General features: G+C 33.3%; 1 protein-coding gene across 1 annotated transcript in view; it reads right to left on the reverse strand.

Annotated features, from left to right (window-relative positions):
- Window positions 1-21,916, reverse strand: part of LOC106877289 (liprin-beta-1) — a 367,092-nt gene that overhangs the window by 109,017 nt on the left and 236,159 nt on the right. The window contains exons 7-8 of the mRNA XM_089354745.1: window positions 12,262-12,393; window positions 8,683-8,791 (exon numbers count right to left, since the gene is read on the reverse strand). Coding sequence (XP_089210871.1) covers window positions 8,683-8,791; window positions 12,262-12,393 — 241 coding nt within the window. The remainder of the gene's footprint in view (window positions 1-8,682; window positions 8,792-12,261; window positions 12,394-21,916) is intronic.

The raw sequence follows: 21,916 nt of genomic DNA on the forward strand, positions 1-21,916 counted from the left end.
TTTTTTAAACATCATCCCAGGGAGTTATAAACTGGAACTATTCAGGCTGGATACTTAACTTCAGTCAAGCATTATTTCAATGACAGGAAATATATTTTATAGACAGCAGACACAGAAAAGAGCAACAACTAACCGTCTTTGCTTGTCAATGCATATGATGATGCTTATAATGGTTAACAACATTTTATGCTTGCCTTAGCCATTAATTCATTCATGATGCATATTTTGAATATTGCAAATTAAAAGCCTTTATGTTCTCCTCATTAATTTTTAATATGTAAGTTTTAGATTTTATATTCAAATTTCAGATTCAAATTTTGAGATTCAAAATAAATAACCGAATAGATAAACCAAATAATTCTATACACCTGCATTGATGGATAACATTTAAGAAGTAAATATATATTTATATGTACAAAACTTGGGTGTGATCTATCTACAGATTAAAGTTTTCAGTTTTTATGCACCTGACATACGATAAATTCATTAAAAAAAGTGCAATGAAACTAACATAATCTGCAAAAGGATAAAACACCAAGAAATCTAAAATGCTTTGAAGTAAGAAAATTCAGACACACTTCAACAATCAGATATTATTTATCAGGTATATAATCTACAGAGTGTGGAGGCAAACTGGCTGGATGGATAAGGTACTGGGCTATCAGCTCTTGTGCTCCAAAATTATATCTACTGCAGGTATTTTTGACATGTTTCCAGGTAAATTACTTAATGCTACACCTTCATCAGTTCGGTATGAGGAATAGTTACAAACCTGAGAATACTAGACTATCCATTCTTATCCTCTCTTAGCTCTATGAAACCTGGAGCTAAAAACTATTTACACTCACACACACACAAACAGGAAATTGGAAAAACCTTTGCTATAATTTATTCACCATTACACATGTTTCATTTGCTAATAGGAGTTACGAAATTGTATTTGCTTTCTACTACATGTACAATTTTACCCGTTTCAGTCATTGGACTGTGGCCATGCTGGGGCACCACCTTGTAGGGGTTTTAGTCAAATGAATTGACCCCAGGACTTTTTTTTTTAAAGTCTCCTACTTATTCTATTGGTCTCTTTTGCTGAATCACTAAATTACGGGGATATACACAAACCAACGATGGTTGTCGAGTGGCGGTGACACACACACAGAAAAAATAGGCTACTTTCAGTTTCGGTCTACCAAACCCCCTCACAAGCCTTTGATTGGCCCAGGGCTATAAGTAGAAGACACTTGTCCAAGGTTCCATGCAGTGGGGCTGAACTTGGACCCATATAGTTGGAAAACAAGCTTCTTACCAGAAAGCCACACCTGTGCTTGTTATAACCTCTCACATAGCCCATCTAAAGAGTTAAAAAGTATTCTTTACTTCCCGAAAATTTAAAAGGACATTTCAATTTATTATGGTTCTGAATATCAATTTTTTTTTAATTAAAAAATGACTGAGGATTAAGTTTTGGAATAAGCACCCAAAACAGTCACAACTTTATCTATTTATTTATTTTTGCAAATTCTGAAAAATATAAAGAGAATACAAATTAGCAAGGCATAATCAAATAGAATTGCAAAAAGGTTTTTTTTTTCTTTTTGCAAAATTGTAATCTGTTAAAAATGATCTTTCATTTTAATTACAACCAGCAGAGCTTCTTGGCGATGACAAAGAATTGTAGCAAAACCATATGAGCCAGATAAGTACGGTTTAAAGGAAATTTGACTGGCTACGATATAATGGTCTCTTCTGTTAGTGCACATATACATACAGAAGAGAGGTAGTTGTGATTTAAGGCAGATTTAGTTGCTGTTTCTAATCAATTGAAGTACCACATAGAGGTCTTACATGTTGGTTCATACTGAAGTATATATATGTCTGTATATATATATATATATATATATATATATATATATACACACACACAATCAACTAAAACAGAACATTGCAGTTAAAGAAGATTCAGCTGCTATTTGTAACAAGTCTAGCTACATAATAACAGTCTTGCTCGTTGGTTCACACATAAATACACACACAAGCCAGTAGGTTGATGTCTGGAGAAAAGTTGGCTGCCTGTTGATCAGTACACCAAGTGCAGTTCAGGCATTACATTATTAATTAAAAGGAGACTTCTGTTAGTATGACGCCATTTTTAAGATCTTCAGAGCATAGACATGCATCATTTATTGTTGCTATTTATGTAATTTCATATTTAAGGGGTTCAGTAATTGGAACCAGAGTTGCTAATCCAGGTTGTATCGTTTACCGGTTTCAGTCATTGGACTGCGGCCATACTGGGGCATTGCTTTGAAGTGTTTTCTCAAACAAATCAATCCCAGTACTTACTTTCAAGTCTGGTATTTATTCTATTGGTCTCTTTAGCCAAACTGTTAAGTTTTAGGGAACATAAACAAAGCAACAGCATTTATCAAGCATTGGTGGTAGTGGGAGACAAACGCAAACACATGAGGGGCTTCTACACAGTTTCCATCAGCCAAATTCACTTACAAGGCATTGGCTGCTATAATAATAGAAGACATTTTCCCAAGGTGTTATGCAGTGGAAGTTAACCCGAAACATTGTTGCAAAGTGAGTTTCTTAACTACACAGCCATGAAAATTTCTTTCAGTTTTACTGGTTTATTGTTTTGGATGTTTAACCTCATTCTGTCATGTATGTATATGTGCAGAAAATAAGATAGTTTTCAGTAAACAACTTTGAATATACTGAATAACACTGATTGTGTAATGTTGACCTTACAATATATGCACTTCTGTTTTTTGTTTCACTTAAGAAAAGCGAGCTGTTTCAATGTGTTTTTACAGCGATTATAATAATCTAAATTAAATCCTTTTTCCCATATATTGTGTGCATACACAAAAGATTTCTTTTTACCAGTATTTTATTGCTCATAGTTAAGTCTACACATTAAACATGAGTGCATATTGCACTCAAATAAAAATATGGCAATTATTACTGTTACAGTTATCTGACCTTCTTTCTCAATGTTTGAGAATTGTGAATTAAATGAAGCAAAAAAAAGCAAATTAATTTGATTATAAAATTTCTCAAGATGAAGCAGAGTGGATGTGTATTTTTAGATGATGAATTGACCTCTTAACATAGCATCAAACAGTGAATTAAATAGACATATAAACTTCACTCTACTTTTTTTTTAGTAAATCAAGATTAGCAGCTTGTCAATAAAGATAAATAAATTGAAACTTCACATATAATTGTAACTATGAGAAATGAATCGATCATTTTAGTTTCTTAGTATTTACAATAATATCAGAAATAAAAAGTAGTTACATATATATTATTTTTTTTTCATCAAAGTCTGTAAACCAAGTGAATCATGATAAAATAAATCTTATCAATGTTTCATGCTTGGGTTCACAATGGGTTGGCTTCAAAGTTTTCTTCTGATTCACCTACATAAAACTGCCTTAGTTTTCTTCTAATGTTATCAGCAACTATTTCACTATTATCATCTGTGGGTTCCTACTATATCTACTAGCAATTTCCATTTATTTCAGACTCTCTCTCTCTCTCTCTCACATACACACACACAAAATAAATAAAATTTCACATATAAGATTCTTTCAAAATTAGCCCTATCATGCTTATTTCAACTGTTGCCTCTTTATTCCCTACATAGAATTCCCTATTGCACAAATCACTGAACATTTTAAAGATAAAGTCATGTTTGGTATAATAACAAAAAAGGTGAAACAGTTTCCCCAAAGTAATGGCTAAGTGAATCAATTGGAACACAAGGCCGAGTTTCCTGGTATCTCTGGACACATAAAGGTTTGCGTTTGCAATTTGGATGTAGATGAATAAAAGCTGGATTTGATTGAAAAACCAAGAACTGAATTTAGCAAAACTTTATATTCAGTCACACATTTTCTGTTAAAAGCATTAATGGAACATTTAGCTGCCAAAATTTGTATGTGCTATGGTAATGCAGTAAATCCACCTGTGTCTGGGTATATTCTGCAACAAACATATATCAATAACAAGGACTCGATTTACCTGTGTGATAATTGTTTTTAACATAAACACACAGTCATATATTCGATAGAAGAGAATCAGTGGATCAAATGAATTTCAGTAGTTGACTGGTACTTTATTTCATCAATCCTTTGAAAGATGACTGACTAAGTTGACCTTGGAGAAATTTCAACTCTGAATACACAAATGTACAGAGCCAAAACAAGTAATGCCAGGCATTTTGCCCAATGTTCTAACTATTCTTCCAGTCCACCATCCTAATTTATCCTTGTGTTAAAACTATAGAGACCATTCACAGATGATGCTGACAGTATTTGCGAAGTAAAATGATACAACAGGTAACACCTTTAAAAGATTATCTCTTTAGCATTCAGATTTTTCTGTCAAATGTAGCACTTATTCATTCATGTTGTTTTGAATTGATCATACATTATCTTCTAGCTTTGAGATTTCAATGATGTGATTGTTTATTTTTGAAATGACAGTGTAGGGTAGGTATGAGAAGGCAGATCTGGCTGTTTTTAACACAAAACAATAAGAATATTTGAGCTGGACATGGCCAGTTTAAATGCTAAAGGGTTAAAATGTTTTATGTAGGGACAGATGTCAAGAATTTAAAAAAATATCTCTTTTTCTTCTTTTTTTTTGTGAAAAGGAGATATACAGATAATACTTCTCATTACCTGGTTCTGTTATTACCTACTGTAAAAGAATCTAAGCAAATGGTACAACATGACAAATGATACAATAATAGACAGACCATCATTAACAGGACAAAGTCGACAGGGAAGCTTTATAAGGCCTGATGCCAAAAATTTAAAAACTCTATCCTCGACTGCAGTTTCTTTTCATGTCTCACAAAGTTGTCCTTGGAGGTGGAGGCAAGATACAATGCAACATTTGCATTTGAAAAATGGTTTAGTTTTTATTATGACAAGAATTGTGCACAACGGTGTAAGAACAGTATCACTCTAATAAATATTTGGATATATTTATCTAGAATAACTTTTCGTAGAATTAAATATGTTCACACAGAATGCACTCCATACTACTCCCAATATAGTTACGATATTAAACTAATATAGTAACCAATACAGATGATCAATGTTGTCAACTATTTGACAGTTCGCACGGTTTCTTTATTTTATTGAAATGCATTAGTCCACTTTCAGTCACGTGGGGGTGGTCAGGATCCTCCCACAAGAGTTTTCAAGACATTTTGACACAAATCATCATCATCATCGTTTAACGTCCGCTTTCCATGCTAGCTTGGGTTGGACGATTTGACTGGGGACTGGCGAACCAGATGGCTACACCAGGCTCCAATCTGATTTGGCAGAGTTTCTACAGCTGGATGCCCTTCCTAACGCCAACCACTCCGAGAGTGTAGTGGGTGCTTTTACATGCCACCGGCATGAAGGCCAGTCAGGCAGTACTGGCAATGGCCATGCTCAAAATGGTGTATTTTATGTGCCACCTGCACGAGAGCCAGTCCAGGGGCACTGGCAACGATCTCGCTCGAAAATCCTACGAAGGCCAGTCAGGCGGTACTGGCAACGGCCATGCTCAAAATAAAAATAGATGTAGTCAAATTGAGCTACCTCAACCATTCATCTTCAAAGAATACAAAGTGGTGGAGGTAAGTATGAAGGCTGAGGAATTCAAAGAACATGTTAAATACAACAGCATTGCTTTTTTTTGTTCTTTTTTGCAATCATAAGCTGGTAAAATGCAAACCCTAAAGAAACAGGCAGAGAACAAATATGATGCACACAGACAACATAGTTAAATAACGGTCATCAAAAATTTGGTGAACTGAATTTCAGACCAGCTCACCTGATCATCATCAAAAAAGGAAAGGTTAGTTGCAATGGTTACATTAGCTATTACAATATTAAACTTGATGTACAATGGATTGGGATAATGAAATGTACAGGAAGATTAGGTCATACATATAACTACGGGCCTCGTCATCACTAGCTCTGTCAAAGCTTTTTTAGTGAGACGCCCCACCCTAGTAGAATACAGGGAAGACTGGAGCCTATGAGGAAGTCTCTACATATGTTCAACTAAAAATAACAGCTAAAACTGACAGGATAATGTGGTAATTCATAGAAAAACATAAATGATAGAGACATTTATCTGATGGCTCTATTTAAGGGTCATTAAGGTAAATGATACTGTATAATTTGGGTTTTACCTGCTAAAAAGATATTTTTCCTTGTAAAAGTCTTTTTTTTTTTTTAAATCTTCAATTAGTGAACCAAGTTAACTAAAAAGACTATTTTCACCTTAGATCTTTTTTAACTGTTCCTAAAGTAACACATGCCTACTGTTGATAGTTAAGCTAAAGGTGTAACATAACTATAAAAACTGGTTAAAAAGTTTCAAATTTCTTCTTTAAAATATAGGCATAAATTTGAGAGAAAGCCAAAAATAACAGATTCTGAGCAGGAGACTTCTTTGATTTATTCCACAGCTGCTTTTGGTACACTACTTTCCAGCCATCTGATTATAAAAGCTATATTTACAGGCCAATATTCTATGTACACCTTAATCTGTTAAGATACCATGTATCTATATCATACAGGAGTGTGTGAGAGTGAGTATATATGTGCACATGTTTAGTGTGTATAGATGTATGTAAATATGTACCGAAAAAACAAGGTGAAAACCTATTTAATATTGTGCATTTATCAAGTTTGAGTTTTACAAATTTTTTTTTTTATGTCAGTACAGAAAAGGAAAAATTACAGATCAAATAAACACAAGTCTTCAGTGATCTATCAGAAATAAGGAGTATTATTTATCAGATAAACCGAACGGTATACATCCTATTAATAGGAGAATATAAGCAATAAATATCATTATCAATAATGAGATAAATCCATATTAATAATTAGTAAAGTAAGATCATAGAAGGACAAACAAAATTAAATTTCTTTAAATTTTTGGATAAGCTCATCTTTAAGAAATTAGGAAAAAAAAATTTACATCTACCATACATTTCAAATGTTATCAGGTGTCTTATTCCAGTGTGTGTATGTGTGTGTGTGTGCATGCGCACGTGCATGAGCATGTGTGTGTGGTACTAAGCAAGATTTGAATAGTAAACTTTATCTAAGTTTAGAAATGTAATTTAAATCCACCCTGGCATTTTGCATACATCCAAAAGAATAAGACACCTGATGAGAAATGGTGATTAAACTGATTAAAGTGTAATGTGGATTTAAATATTAAGAAGTTTTCATTTCTAAAGTTGGAGTTAATAGCGTGAAAGATTATAATCTTACTAACAGCATCTAATCTCTTATATTTAAACATTTAATATTCTAAGGAAATTATAAGGCAGCGAGTGGGCAGAGTTGTTAGCACACCAAACAAAATGCTTAATGGCATTTCATCTGTCTTTATATTTCGAGTTCAAATTCCACTGAGGTTGACTTAGCCTTTCATTCTTTTGGGGTCAATGTAATCAATTTGCACCCCGCCCCAAAATTACTGGTATTGTGCCAAAATTTGAAACCAATATTTTAATTAAATAATAATAATAATGGTTTCTAATTCTGGTACAAGGCCAGTAAGTCTGGGGCAGGGGGCTAATTGAAAACGTCAACCCAAATACTCAACTGGTACTTATTTTATCAACCTTGGCAGAATTTGAACTCTGAATGTGAAAATGGATGAAATGCCACTAAGCATTTTTCCCAGTGTGCTAATGATTCTGCCAGCTTGCCAACCCTAGAAATAATAAGGATAATAATAATTAAAATCCTTTTCACTATAGGCACTAGACCTGAAATTTTGGGGAAGGAAGGCCATTGATTTCATCAAGTCCAGTGCTTAACTAGATTTTATTTCAATGACCCTAAAAGGATGAAGAGCAAAATCAACTTCGGCGGAATTTGAACTCAGAATGTAGTGGCATACAAAATACCACTAAGCATTTCGGCTGGCATGCTAACAATTCTGCCAGCTCACTGCCTTAATAATAATAATAATAAACAAACACCTGAGATGTTCGAAACACTAAGGTGTTGTTACTTTTTAATAATATATATATATTCCTCATTGCCTTATTGTTCTCTAGTTCCACCTGATCAGTCTCATCCTCTCTTCTAAAATGTGAGTAGTCATGTAGCTCCTCTACAGCAAGAAACCTATTCTGTTCAGGTCCTTTTCTTTCATAATTTTACCCATGTTTTGCTCCTCAGCACCAAGCGAGAAAGCTACCCACTACCTCATCCAGGTGCTGGTGGAATAAAAAGAAGCAACCTGTACATGCTGTAATGTGACGGTATTAGGAAGGGTATCCAACCATAAAAATCATGCCAAAACAGACACTGGAGCACAAAGTAGTCCTTGGGCCCACTGGATCCTGTCAAACTGTCTAACCCATGCCAGCATGGAACATAGACCTTAAATGATGGGATGATGATTGATATTTTTATATACATAAATAAATATATATATGACTTTTTGGTGATTACAATATTGTTTTAAATTTTTTTCCCTGATGAATATTAAAATAATTATTGAAAAAAAAAACAAAACAAAAAGGAAGTCTTTTTTTCTTTCTTGAAATTGCTAAGATGAAGAGCAAGTGAATGGAGTATTTTGAATTACTCAGATTAATACAAGTAAAATAATTGTCAGTTCTTTTCTTACCTGCACTGTCTGTTGATAAAATGGTACCATTTTTTGTGAGTCTCTGTTTAAGTTCATGAAGTTCAGCGTCTCTTAATAATAGTTTCTTTTCCAATTCAGTAATACGTTTCTGTAAGAAACAAAACGGTGCACATGAAATATGTAGGTGGTTGTGTGAAACTGGAAGGCAGATCAAATCTACCACCTAATAGTCCTCACAACAGGTTTTCATACAGCCTAATACTGTGGTAGAGAATACTTCCAAGATGTGTCCATGCTGTGGTTTCAGGTTCAACCCCATTGCATGGCACCTTGACTAAGTTTATTCTTCTATAGAACTTGTGAGTGAATTTGGCAGATGGAAACTGTGTGAAGCCTGTCATGTGTATGTGACCAAATTAACACTTAAACTTATTTTTAATTCTGGTACTTATTCTATTAGTCTCTTTAGTCAAACTGCTAAGTTGCAACGACATAAACAAACCAAAATGGGTTTTCAAGCAGTGGTGGAGGACAAACACATGCACACAGGCAAAAGACAGGCTTCACACAGTTTCCGTCTTGAAGGGTCGAGACCAGGCCTAGCCAACTCGAATTATATTGCAGGCCACTTTAATCACAGAAATTCTTTTGAGGACTGCTTGTATACTTTATGCAAATAATAGTCAAATAATCACTGCTGACAGAATTGAAAGCATTTTGCTTTCTCATTCTATTATTCCAATAATGAAGGAATGGTCGTTGATTCAACATGAAATATTATCGTTGCAAAAACAGTAGTATCTTTCTCTTTGGCTTTTCATTACAATCTTTAACTTTTGAAAAAATTTTTAAAATGTTTGTTTAAATAAACAAATTTCAAGAAAGTATCAAGCAGGCTGCAAGATAAAAGTCTGCAGGCTGCATGCAACCCACGGGCCTCAGGTTGGCCAGCCCTGGTCTAGGCAAACAAATCAACTCCAATACATATTTTCATAAGCCTGGTACTTGTTCTATCAGTCTCTTTTGCCAAGTGGCCAGGTTATAAGAATGTAAACAAAGCAACACTGAATGTCAAGTAGGGGTGGACAAACATGATAAGATTCCACACAGTTTCCATCTACTAAATTCACTAGCAAGGTACTGGTCAACCCAGGGCTAGAGTAAAAGACTGAACCCAAAACCATGTGGTTACAAAGTGACCTTTTAGCCATAACAAATTCTGCTTCTAACTAGCAAAGTTCACCACCACTACCACCTCTCTCTCTCTCTCTCTCTCTCTCTCTCTCTCTCATATATATATATATATATATATATATATATATATACATTGACTTTGAAGGTTTACTTTGTTAGCTTTCATCAGACTGCCAGTTGAAAGCTACTCACATCCACACCCCTTTTCTAAGAGTGTGTGTGTGTATTATGTATACATATATATGAATGTGTGTACATGTATATATATGTGTGTGTGTGTGTGTGTGTATATATATATATATATATATATATATATATATATATATATATATATATATATAATATATATATATATATATATAGATAGATATTATTCACACTTAAGACTTGTCTTTGAGCACTTTATTTTAAGTGGCCAGACATAGTTTCTTTTTGAACTTGCCATTCCCTGGAACACACACAAACAATCTTTCTATTAATATTTGGTATTAATAACTATTTTATGTTCCATTCTTTCTTTTAATGCATTCCTATATTTTATTTTATTTCGATAAAAATATATACAACTATGGCGAAGAAGAAGAAAAAAAGATAAATGGTATTTAGCGTTATTCTAAATTTGGATCAATTCAGGATGAAGCCATCTGTATATTATTATCCTTTTCAATAAGTACATACTTGTGTATAAAAGGGTAAGAATGAATAAACCTATAAAAGTGAGTGAATATTTGTGAATAACCTACCAATGCAACAAAACAAACCTTGAAAAATGAATAATAAATCTTTTTTTTTTTTTTTTTTGAGGATTTCACTCTATTTTATACTTGATTTTAATTTAAAAAAAACAAAAAAAAACTGGGGTATGACTTATACAAAAAGCAAAGCTAAAACTACAAACAGAAAAAATGTACCAAAATTAACAAAAAATTAAGTTGTGAGATAAGTAAAATTGGCATATTTGAAATTTATTGATTCTAATGCCAAATTTTCAATTTTGTTTTCAAATTTACTATTACACTATTACTTATGCATTTAACTTCAAGAATTGTGTCAAATATTTCTTTTACTTTCTTCAGTTATTGAACTGTGGCCATGCTGGAGCACTGCTAATGTTCTTTATTTCATTTCAACCATCACGGCTAAATTCATACTGGAGAACTACATCAGACTATCAAATATAACACAGTTCTAAATATAAGTGATCTGTTATAAAAGCAATGTGTTTTCCAGATTTTCTGTTGAAGTCTATTCCTGTGTCTATAACTAGTCACAGATTTGGGATGTGATATAGTGCACAATATGTTAAAAAAGATAAAGGAATGCATTAATCTGCCAACACACGCACACACACACACACACACACACACACACACACACACACACATATCTCGTTTAGAGATAATGGGGGGGATCCTTCATATGGTTGCTCAAAATAGTGAACAGAAATCCCTTAAATCACACCCTGCAGGCAAGAAAACAACACATTGGATAATGTAAACCACCTAGATTGACTATGTCTGAAAAATAAGACAAGTTGGTCATAATTAAAACACTTTTGACCATAAATCTGCTTAATCAGAATTAAACCAAGACTAAAAAGCTATGACACACTTTACTAAATAAAAGTTAATTTATACAGACGCAGGAGTGGCTGTGTGGTAAGTAGCTTGCTTACCAACCACATGGTTTCGGGTTCAGTCCCACTGTGTGGCACCTAGGGCAAGTGTCTTCTACTATAGCCTCGGGCCGACCAAAACCTTGTGAGTGGATTTGGTAGACGGAAACTGAAAGAAGCCTGTCGTATATATGTATGTATGTTTGTGTGTCTGTGTTTGTCCCCCCAACTTTGCTTGACAACCGATGCTGGTGTGTTTACGTCCCCGTAACTTAGCGGTTCGGCAAAAAGAGACCGATAGAATAAGTACTAGGCTTACAAAGAATAAGTCCTGGGGTCGATTTGCTCGGCTAAAGGCGATACTCCAGCATGGCCGCAGTCAAATGACTGAAACAAGTAAAAGAGTATACACACTCACAAATCCATACATATGACAAACTTCCACACAGTTTCTGTGTAGCAGTCCTACTCACAATGCATTGGTTGGCCCAAGACTGCAGTAGAAGTCTTTTTTGCCCAAGGTACCGAGCAGTGAGGTAGAACTTGAGACGAAGTGGTCACAAAATGAACTCTATATCCATACAACCATATCTAATTACATGATAGAACACACACTACTAAACTACATAATCTACTTATACGCCTGTAAGCTGTATATTCCAGAAATGTTTTTTTTTCACAATTAAATTGATATCACAGAGATATGGGCATATTTAATGATATGTTGAACTGGTAAAAAAATGTCTTCCCACTCCTGAAACACATCTTCCGTGTCATTGTCACAAATCTAGCAACAAGTATTTACTTACATGTGCTGACTTTAACTGTTCCTCTAGTTCATGCCGCTCTCTTTCAGCAGTTGTTAGCTTGATTTTCAGGCTGGTAACCTCTGCCATCAAGTCCTGCTTGTCTGTTTCCAGTGATGCTCTGGTCAGTAATTCCTAGCAAAGACAGAAAAGAAAATATGAATATTAATCCAAGTATATGTATATATAAAAACAAATAGTAAATGAGTATATGCATATATACGTACAGGTATGTGCATACCGACATCCACCTGTATGTATAGGTGTATATCTGGGTACAGGACATTGCAAACAAAACGTAGACGAGAAAACACACAAGCCACATAGAGAACATTCTACTTCATCAGCTACCCCCGTTTTAACACCGGCGTTTCGAAGAGCTTGGGCAGGATGCATCATTAAAACGGCTCATCCCATGGACCGCAGATTAAATTTGTATACGCAAATTAAATCTTGCCATGGAGGAATGTAGTGGCGGACAAAAAACAAGACAGGAAAACAAACAGAAAAGGCTTTACGGCCAGACGAGAAAAATTACGTGTGTATGAACGCTATATATATATATGTGAAAGTTTAATAAACTGGTAGGCAGAAATAAAACAAAAGATGAGAATAAAGGTCCAACAGCTCATTATTGTTCAAATAAAGAAATCAAGAAAGAAAAAAATGCACTAATCAGTAATGAGAACTGAAACTAGAAAAAACAAAAAAAAAAAAATTATAAAAAATATCTAACCACAGCAGCTGACTCTCAGAATCAAATAATTAATAGAAATCAAAACTCTATAGCTTCCATAGACACAATCATCCAATAGTGTGTGTGCTTGTAGTTGCATCCATACACATGAACAAAACAAGTTCCAAACAAAAAAACAATTGTACAGACAGCATGTCCTCTTTCATGTTATACCAAGTGGTATAAACAGAGAGAAGTAAAGTGGTATGTGGGCAGTGTATTATATTGGATATTGGTGACTGGCATCATTCTTCTAAGCAAAATATAACTATGTGTAAAGAGAGAAACTAAAATTTTCCCTCTTGTATATAGAATGATTTAAGTCTTGTGCACATATAATGCTATAGTTGTGGGTAACTTGGTTGTGTTTTGTTTGTTACTTAGCCTTTTTTTTTTTCACTATCAGCCTTTAAGGAATTGCTGTCATCTGTTGGACAAAGTGTTGATAAAGTGTTCCTCTTGCTATCAAATTATGGCCTAAATGTTTTACTTGGTTTTCATTCAAACTGGCTAGATCTGGCCTCTCACACCTACCCTACAATGTCATTCTGAAAATAAACAATCACATCACTGAAATCTCAAAGCTATGAGATAAATCATGGTTAATTCAGAACAATGTAAATATATAAACATTATATTTGAGAGAGTAATCTGAAAGCTTAATGGGTTAATAGTGTATGCTCCTCGGTTAGTAACTAAAGAGTAAAGTTACCTTCTCGAGTCATACCAACTCATGAGGGCCACTTTCCCAGTTTCATGGCATATATAATATTCCCCATCTGTATGGGATGCTGGTCAGTCGCAGGATTACTCATTTTTGCCAGCTGAGTGGACTGGAGCAATGTGAAACTAAGTGTTTTGATCAAGAACACAACGCGTCACCTGGTCCAGAAATTGAAACCACAGTCTTGTGATCATGAGTCTAACACCTTAACCACTAAGCCACGTGCCTCCACTGCCTCTTGGTCAGAGTTCTAACCATTTGCTTCGCCAGAAAGTGTTGTAACCTTTGTCATTCCTATTCAAGGAAACCTGTGATATGTATGTACTCATTTACACAACCAGGAACAACCTATACAGGTCTATAACCTCCAGTTGTATCATGCTTTTGCTAGTTGAGGGCCACTAATACACAGAGCAAGTGGTTTTAATGTTGGCCACGGATAAGATTTTTTTTGAAAAATTTTATCCTTATATTAGAAGTAAATATGTGTGTATACACACACACACACATCTATATATATATATATAATTTAGCTAAAATAATATAATTTAAAAGTTACTATAAATTTTGTTAAGTAGTAATCCTTTATTTTTTCATAATTATTTTTACATCTATGTCATTCATTCATCTCTAAAAAGACAGACATCTCTGATTTAAAACTTAAAATTAGTGTCATCTAAAAAGACTTATCTTAAATTAACAAACAAATAAATTGATTATTGTTTATCTCAGATGAAGTATTCATCTCCTACTCCAGACGCTTCTACAAAATCTAATTTAATCAAAATATTTTTATTCTCAAAACATCTTGCATGACTATTTTTAATTCTACATAACAAAATTGTTTTTGTTTGCTCCATTTTATATCATTGCCGTTGCAATTTGAATTATTGTGAATATATTCATTTAATCGATCAATTTATAGAGTCACTAAAAGAAGAAAAAATTAAAACCATTACAAATTTATTTTCACCTTTGTCATCATGCAATATCATCTTACCAAAAGAGGTGTATTGGAAGGAATCAGTAAATAAGTCAGATTTATAATTGAATTGCATAAAATAAAATAAATAAATAAATAAATATATATATATAGAGAGAGAGAATTTTAAACAAGCTATTAGTCGTTAATTAACATGAATATCATAGTCATCTTTTTAATCACCTGACAAGAGATTTAAAATTATTGCTATAAACACTAACTTCAAAATAGAACTGGGAAAAGATTTCAAACTGTGTGTGAGCACAATTGTTACTGAAAAGTTGTTTACATTAATAAGAAGATAACTAGCTAAATGGTAAGATAAATTTGTATTGAACAAGTAATATTCAATTGATTCAGCAATGTGTAACAGTATGTACCTTATATACCATTTTAACAAGTGTTTGGAAATATATTGGTGTTGTTAATTATAGCGAATAAAAATATCCCAGAAATTTAAATTCATGGCTAGAGTTAGTCCTATAGAAATTAGAGAGAAAGAAAAGCAGTAGAAATCTGACAATGAGATAAGAATCAAGGAATAACTTCATAGATTTCTTTCTCCTGAAGATTTTAGTTGATTAGAAGTTGACTTACAGTAAACAACATTTCATTGGAAACAAATTTAACGGACAATTTCTAAACAATTTCTAAAAGAAGAACATCTTATTTTAACAAGACTTTCCTGAATTTATTTATTCATTTTTTGGTAAAATATAAATGATAAACTTATTTAATAGATGAAAATCCTAGATAATTCTAAGAAGATGAACATTGAGATGTAAATAATGAACAGAACTAGATGTTCACAAATAATATTACAACAAACTGAATTATTAATATTATTTAGTACACTGATGTGACACTAATCTCTCAAAAAATCAAAACAACAATCTGATACTAATTTCCAATTTGAGAAATTTTATTTCATGTACACAGAGTTTTTTCTACTTCATCACAATTTGCACCAAAGGTTTCTAAATATTGGTTTCAAATTTTCACACAAGGCCAGCAATTTCAGAGGAGCAAGGTAAGTTGATTACATCGAAACCAGTACTCAACCGGTTCTTATTTTGTCAACCCCCGAAAGAATGAAAGGCAAAATCGACCATGACAGAATTTGAACTCAGAATGTAAAGATGGATGAAATGCTGTTAAGTATTTTGCCCAGCATGCTAACGGTTCTGCCAGCTTGCTACTGTCAGGTTTCTCAATATTACCCCCAAAATAATGTTTCTTGATTTAGGCACAAGACCAGAAAATTTCGAGGGGAGGGTGTTGGTGAATTCCATTGATCCCAGTAATTGATTGGCGCTTTATTTTGTCAATACCAAAAGAATGAAAGGCAAATTCGACCATCACCAGAAACAATGCTTTGATAAAACAATTTGAATTACACAACTTGGCGGTGACGAGACAACCACCACCACCAATGGAGTGCTCATATATATATATATATATATATATATATATATATATATTTAAAGATTGTGTGTGTGTGTGTGTGTGTTTGTTCCCACTACCACTTGACAATTGGTGTAGGTGTGTTACGCAATTTAGCTGTTCGGCAACAGACACTGATAGAATAAGTATCATGCTTTAACAGAAAATGTACTGGGGTCAGTTCATCTGATTAAAAGTTCTTCAAGGTGGTGCCCCAGCATGGCCACAGTCTAATGACTGAAACAAATAAAAGATAAAATATATATATTTAAAATTAATTTACTAAGTAGAATTGGCATCACCACAGTTATTAACACATCCGCATCAATGCTGCAAGAAGCCACCCAATGGAATATATAATTATTCTAGTAGACGAGTTATTTCGGGAAAAAGCAAAGAACTTTATTTAGATGACTTTTACCTTTAAAAATAAAATAAAATGAAAAAAAAAAAAAAAAAAAAAATATTGAGAAAGCATTTGGCACTTTCTCAATGGCTTTTTGAGTGAACTTTAAATAAACACAAATTTTTAACAACATTCTGAGTCAAACCTGGCACAAATGAAGAATAGAATCGTAACAGTGAGAGATTAACAAACTACATGAGTGTAGATGTGTGCATGTACATAAGTACGTGTATAGACAGATTGAAACTAATGAAAGCAATGAGAAGCCTGTGTTATCTGAGTGCTAACTCACAGAAGCCAATGAGTCATGTATGCAAGATGCTGTTTAGAGTAAGGTATACTGCTCTGTTTATTTCAGCCTACCTACTGAAAATAGGTAGGTCTACTTCATGATAGTGGAAGCAAGGATAGATAGTCAAAACAAAAGATCTAATTATGTATGGGTTGTGGAATATGGTAAATGATGTCAAAACTTCTGCAAATAAGTTATAACAAATATAACAAAGTATCACAGCATCTGTGACTATAGGTTAAAAATAATGTCATTGCAGCAATATTCTTTTGATATAAACATGTGTCTATAGTTAACTTTCTACTCTCACCATTGAATTATTTTGCACAATGATTTTAGGTGCAGGTGTGGCTGTGCGGTAATAAGTTTGCTTCCCAACCACATACTCTTGGGTTCAGTCCCACTGTGTGGCACCTTGGGCAAGTGTCTTCTACTATAAGCCCCAGGTCAATCAAAGTCTTGTGAGAGGATTCGGTAGACAAAAACTGAAAGAAGCCTGTTGTGTGTATGTGTGTTACTGTATCTTTGCCTTGACTTCATGTGATAGTGGTAAACAAATGTCACCATCATTTAAGCAGTGTCCATTTCCAATCTTTCATGAAAACATGTCTGGTCATGGGGAATGTTACCTTACATGGAAACACGTGAAGATTGGCATCAAAAGAGCATCCAGCCATAGAAAAATCTGCCCCAATAAATTCTGTCTATGCAAGTATGGAAAAGTGGAGGTTAACTGATGATGATTTGACATCTTTTCTTTCTCTAGGATGTAAATTTCCAATAACACACCAGAGAAACTTTCAAACCACAAGATATATGGACCCTTGGTAAAAAGAAAAAGCAAAGCAACACAATATTGTTCTACAGTCATAAAATGAAACAACGGAAGAAGCCTCTGCAGTCATTCAATGTGTTAGAAATAGCAGCAAGATCTTCCTCAGATCACCTTTGGTCTTCTTTTTTTTTTAACACAAAAAAAAAAAAAGACTCATAGGTGCAAACATGAGTAGTGGCTAAGAAGTTTGCTTTGCAATCACATGGTTTTGCGTTCAGTCCCATTGCATGGCACCTTGGGTAAATGCTTTTTACTATATCCTTGGGCTGACCAATGCTTTGTAAGTGAATTTGATGGATGGAAAACTGTGCAGAGTCTCACTGTGTGTGCGTGTGTGTGTGTGTGTGTCCACTACTGCCTGGCAACTGGTGTTGGTTTCTTTATGTCCTCATAACCTAGCGATTTGGCAAAAGATACCAAAAAAAAAAGTACCACCTTTGAAAAATAAGTAGTGGAGTTGTTTTGTTTGACAAAACCTTCTAAAGCAGTGCCCCAGCATGAACACAGCTCAATGACTGACACAAGTAAAAGATATATATATACACACCATGCCTACAAGCAAGAGACATAATTGATAATTTAGTCACTTGACTAAATCACAACCTATATATCTATTAGAAGTGGCAGGTATCACAATATTGTTCTACAACCATAAAATCAAGTCAAAAAAGAAACCTCTTTGGTGTTCCATCAGCTTCTTTGGATACACCTTCTGTGTATTATATTTTTCTCATCTGCATTGCTGACAGGTAAATGAAGGATGAGAGAGGTTCAATGCCCTATACCAGGCATAATGCCAATAATGGGACAGGTATCAACACTGCAGCTCTTTCATCTAGTTGCTGACACCCTAACTATTCATTTACTGACACTCCTCATAAAACAGTATGTATGAGGTCTGTTTTTCCCCCAGGATGTGAAGTTAGGCAGTAATATAAAATACATTTTCATGAAATATAATAAATTCACTAAAATGTATAGAATAAATTAACCACGTTGTATTTCTAACATAAAAAGGGGTGGGGGAATGGGCCAAAAGAAGCTGGGGTGGAGTTCCTGAACGAGAAGAATCAGTGAGAATCACAGTTGTAAGTAGATAAATTGTTTCAAGTTGAAGTGGTTAAAACAGGAAAACTCGATGGATAAATAAATAAATAAATATATATATAGCAGTGCGTTATAAATCAACAGATGGGTTAGCGTATAATACATGTGATATCCATTAAAAGATAAAACTTCCTCTCTTTCTCAAGAACAATTACTATTAATAATTTGTATAGCAGCTCACACATACATGGATATTACAATTAGTAACCTCTTTACTCGGAACATCCATCTTTCACCTACTACAGAATTGATTTCTTTTTTTAAAGAAGTAAATCTGAAGAAACCTATTATTCCTTTGAGTATTTCTTTGGCAATATATCAAAAATATTCCAAAGGGGTGATAGTTTATCTATGCTGGTGAAAATGGTACTGCAATTTACTTTGTAGCTCGAAAACCCAGCCACACACTCATATTTACATTACTATTAATCTTACTCAATATGATATCAAAGATGTTTTGATAAGTCTAGATATCCTACCTGGAGATTTATACATCCAAATTAAATAGTGCTACATTCTGAGAAGTAAGGTATACATGCTTCAATGCACTGTTGTGAAAACACCTAAAGAAATATACGTAATACCTTTATATACATACACTTGTTGTCATGTATGATATTTCTTGCAGATATTTAAAGTTAATGACAAATCCACTCTCAATAAGTTAACTGGTTTTTATAAAGATCGATAAGCTTATTCAGGGAACTAAGTTATACACCACCATGCTTGTCATTTGTATAAATAATTTTTGCAAATTCAGCTTAAATTTTTTATTTTCTCATCACAGTTTTTCATCCTTACTCAATTCTTTTATATTCTCTTATTTTGATTTTTACAAAATCCTTCAAGAGCATTTGACAAATGGCCAAGAAAGTAGGAGTTTCTGAGATAAAACTAATATGCATCCAACCCTAAAATTATGCTGCATTCAACAATAATTTTTGTTATCTATTTCTGCCCATTCAGCAAATGCCTATGTTGAGATACTTTCAAACTTACACATTTATCATACTGCAAAACGTGAACAGAGCTTGCTATCAAATCAACTCACTATCATATATGTGGAAGGGCAGAACCAGAATGTCACTTCTAAGATGAGAATTTGTAGCTGAAGGTTCTAAAAATGATCCTAAATTATGTGCAACAAGTATTTTCAATTATAGAAATACTTATAAAATTATTCAAATGAAAAAATGTTCTGAAAAATAAATAAAACTGCACATCAGCTTTACCCCCGCCACACACATTCTCTCTCTTGTTTACTCAATCACACAAGCATTCATCTTAATATATGAACATGACACACTTCACACTAAATGATTTGGTAAGTGGACAAAAACAAAGCACACAAAAAAAATTATAATTGCATTAGAATGAATATTTGTAATATTAAACATCTATGAGTCAGTCATTTTTTCCCTTTAAATGAAAACCAAGAAATATGAATTGTAAAGAAATCAAATTAAGCCTCCAGTTTGAAGCAATTTATAATTCAAGAAAAAAAAAAAAAATTTATAAAGTTGCCATACGTGAGAGAAATCTGGTTTGTAAATTGACTTCATGCTTTTATCTGATATATTTTTCTCCAAACAAAATTTTAAAATAAATGCCTTAATATAATTAAAATTAAATACAGATTAATTACAATTAATGATGCAATTTATTTATCAGACTTCACTTTCATGAATTTTAATAATCCAACACACACACACACACATATGGGAAAAAAAAACACACTAAAAGACATGAGGACAAATGAAGATGTGAATAAGCAATTCATCATTTGTGGATAGTTTTGCAAATGCATTTCAAAGCTATTCAATTTTGTTCAGAGAATTTGTAATTTTTTTCTTAAAATAGGCTGCGAACATGGTTATATGTAGAAGAAGCTGCATGACTTCGTATAAGGGGACTTTAATGGCTCATTTGTATGAAAGTGAAGAATTATTGTGTGTATTATTAATGACAGCTCTGTAAAGAACAGGTATGAAAGAATAGGAAAATACATAGAAAAATGTAGAATATTTAAAATCGAATACATACATATATGTGAAGAGAAATGATATTTTAAAACATCACGAAGAGATAAGATTTAGAAGGGTTTATCCATATATGAGAGTTCCAAACAAACGAAGAAAAGAAAAAGAAAGTAAAACTAATTTGTGCATTTGTGCTGTTTTAAAAAGCTTTAAAGTATAAAGTTAAATTAAAATTCTATTACTAGAATATTTCAGAATTACGTAAGCTGTGAAGAAACAGCAAAGTATATGGTGATGTGTGTGTGTATGTGTGTGTGTGTGAGAGAGAGAGAGAGAGAGAGAGAAAGAGAGAGAGCAGTTTAGCAATTAAGATAGAATCTTTGTGGAGAAGGAAATAGAAGTAATAAAAAGGCATTTTAAATATCCAAATGGTTGAATTATAAACAGAAAAAAAAAAGGAAAAACACAGAACAAAAGTTTTATAACTTTGTTTTGTTTTTCTAAAGAGCCATTTTTATTTTATGACGAGCAAAAATATTTGGCAAAAGTACAATTCAATAAATGGGAAGAAAATTTACGTAATTCTAAAAGTATAAGCATTATTAATATTTAAAGTAGATTTAAAAGATAATAACTATAATGTAAACAACACTGAGAGATACATTCTTCAAAGAGACATGTGGACAGCAACACAAATTAAACAAGTTTCAAGATCCATGGTATTGCTGTGATAGAAGTAATACAGAGGAGGTATAATATAGAAAGGGATCTCTACTTGTAGAATAGTAGGAAATGTGATTCTGTCTGCCAGGCAAAAGATTTTTTCATGTTTTTTTCCCCAAGGATGTGTTCTTTCACATATTCATATTCAATCGAAGAATTTGCAAGGGATGTCAATGCATTGATCTGTGTTTTGTTCATGAGAAGAGGAAATAAAATTTGCAGATTTGGTCCTTGTTTCAATGCTCTATGCTTGTTAGTATTGTTGAATGTGACTATTTTCAATCTATTACTTGTTTCAGTCACTGGGCTGTGTGGCCATGCGAGGGCATCACCTTGAATGATTTAGGAAAGCAAACTTGCTCAGAGTAAGAGGTAGACTGTATGATGCATATATATATAAATGTTTTCTCAGATAAAATTGCATTTCATGT

The sequence above is a fragment of the Octopus bimaculoides genome, chromosome 7 (assembly GCF_046866305.1).
Source record: "Octopus bimaculoides isolate indiv1 chromosome 7, ASM4686630v1, whole genome shotgun sequence".
Classification (NCBI taxonomy): Eukaryota; Metazoa; Mollusca; class Cephalopoda; order Octopoda; family Octopodidae; genus Octopus; species Octopus bimaculoides.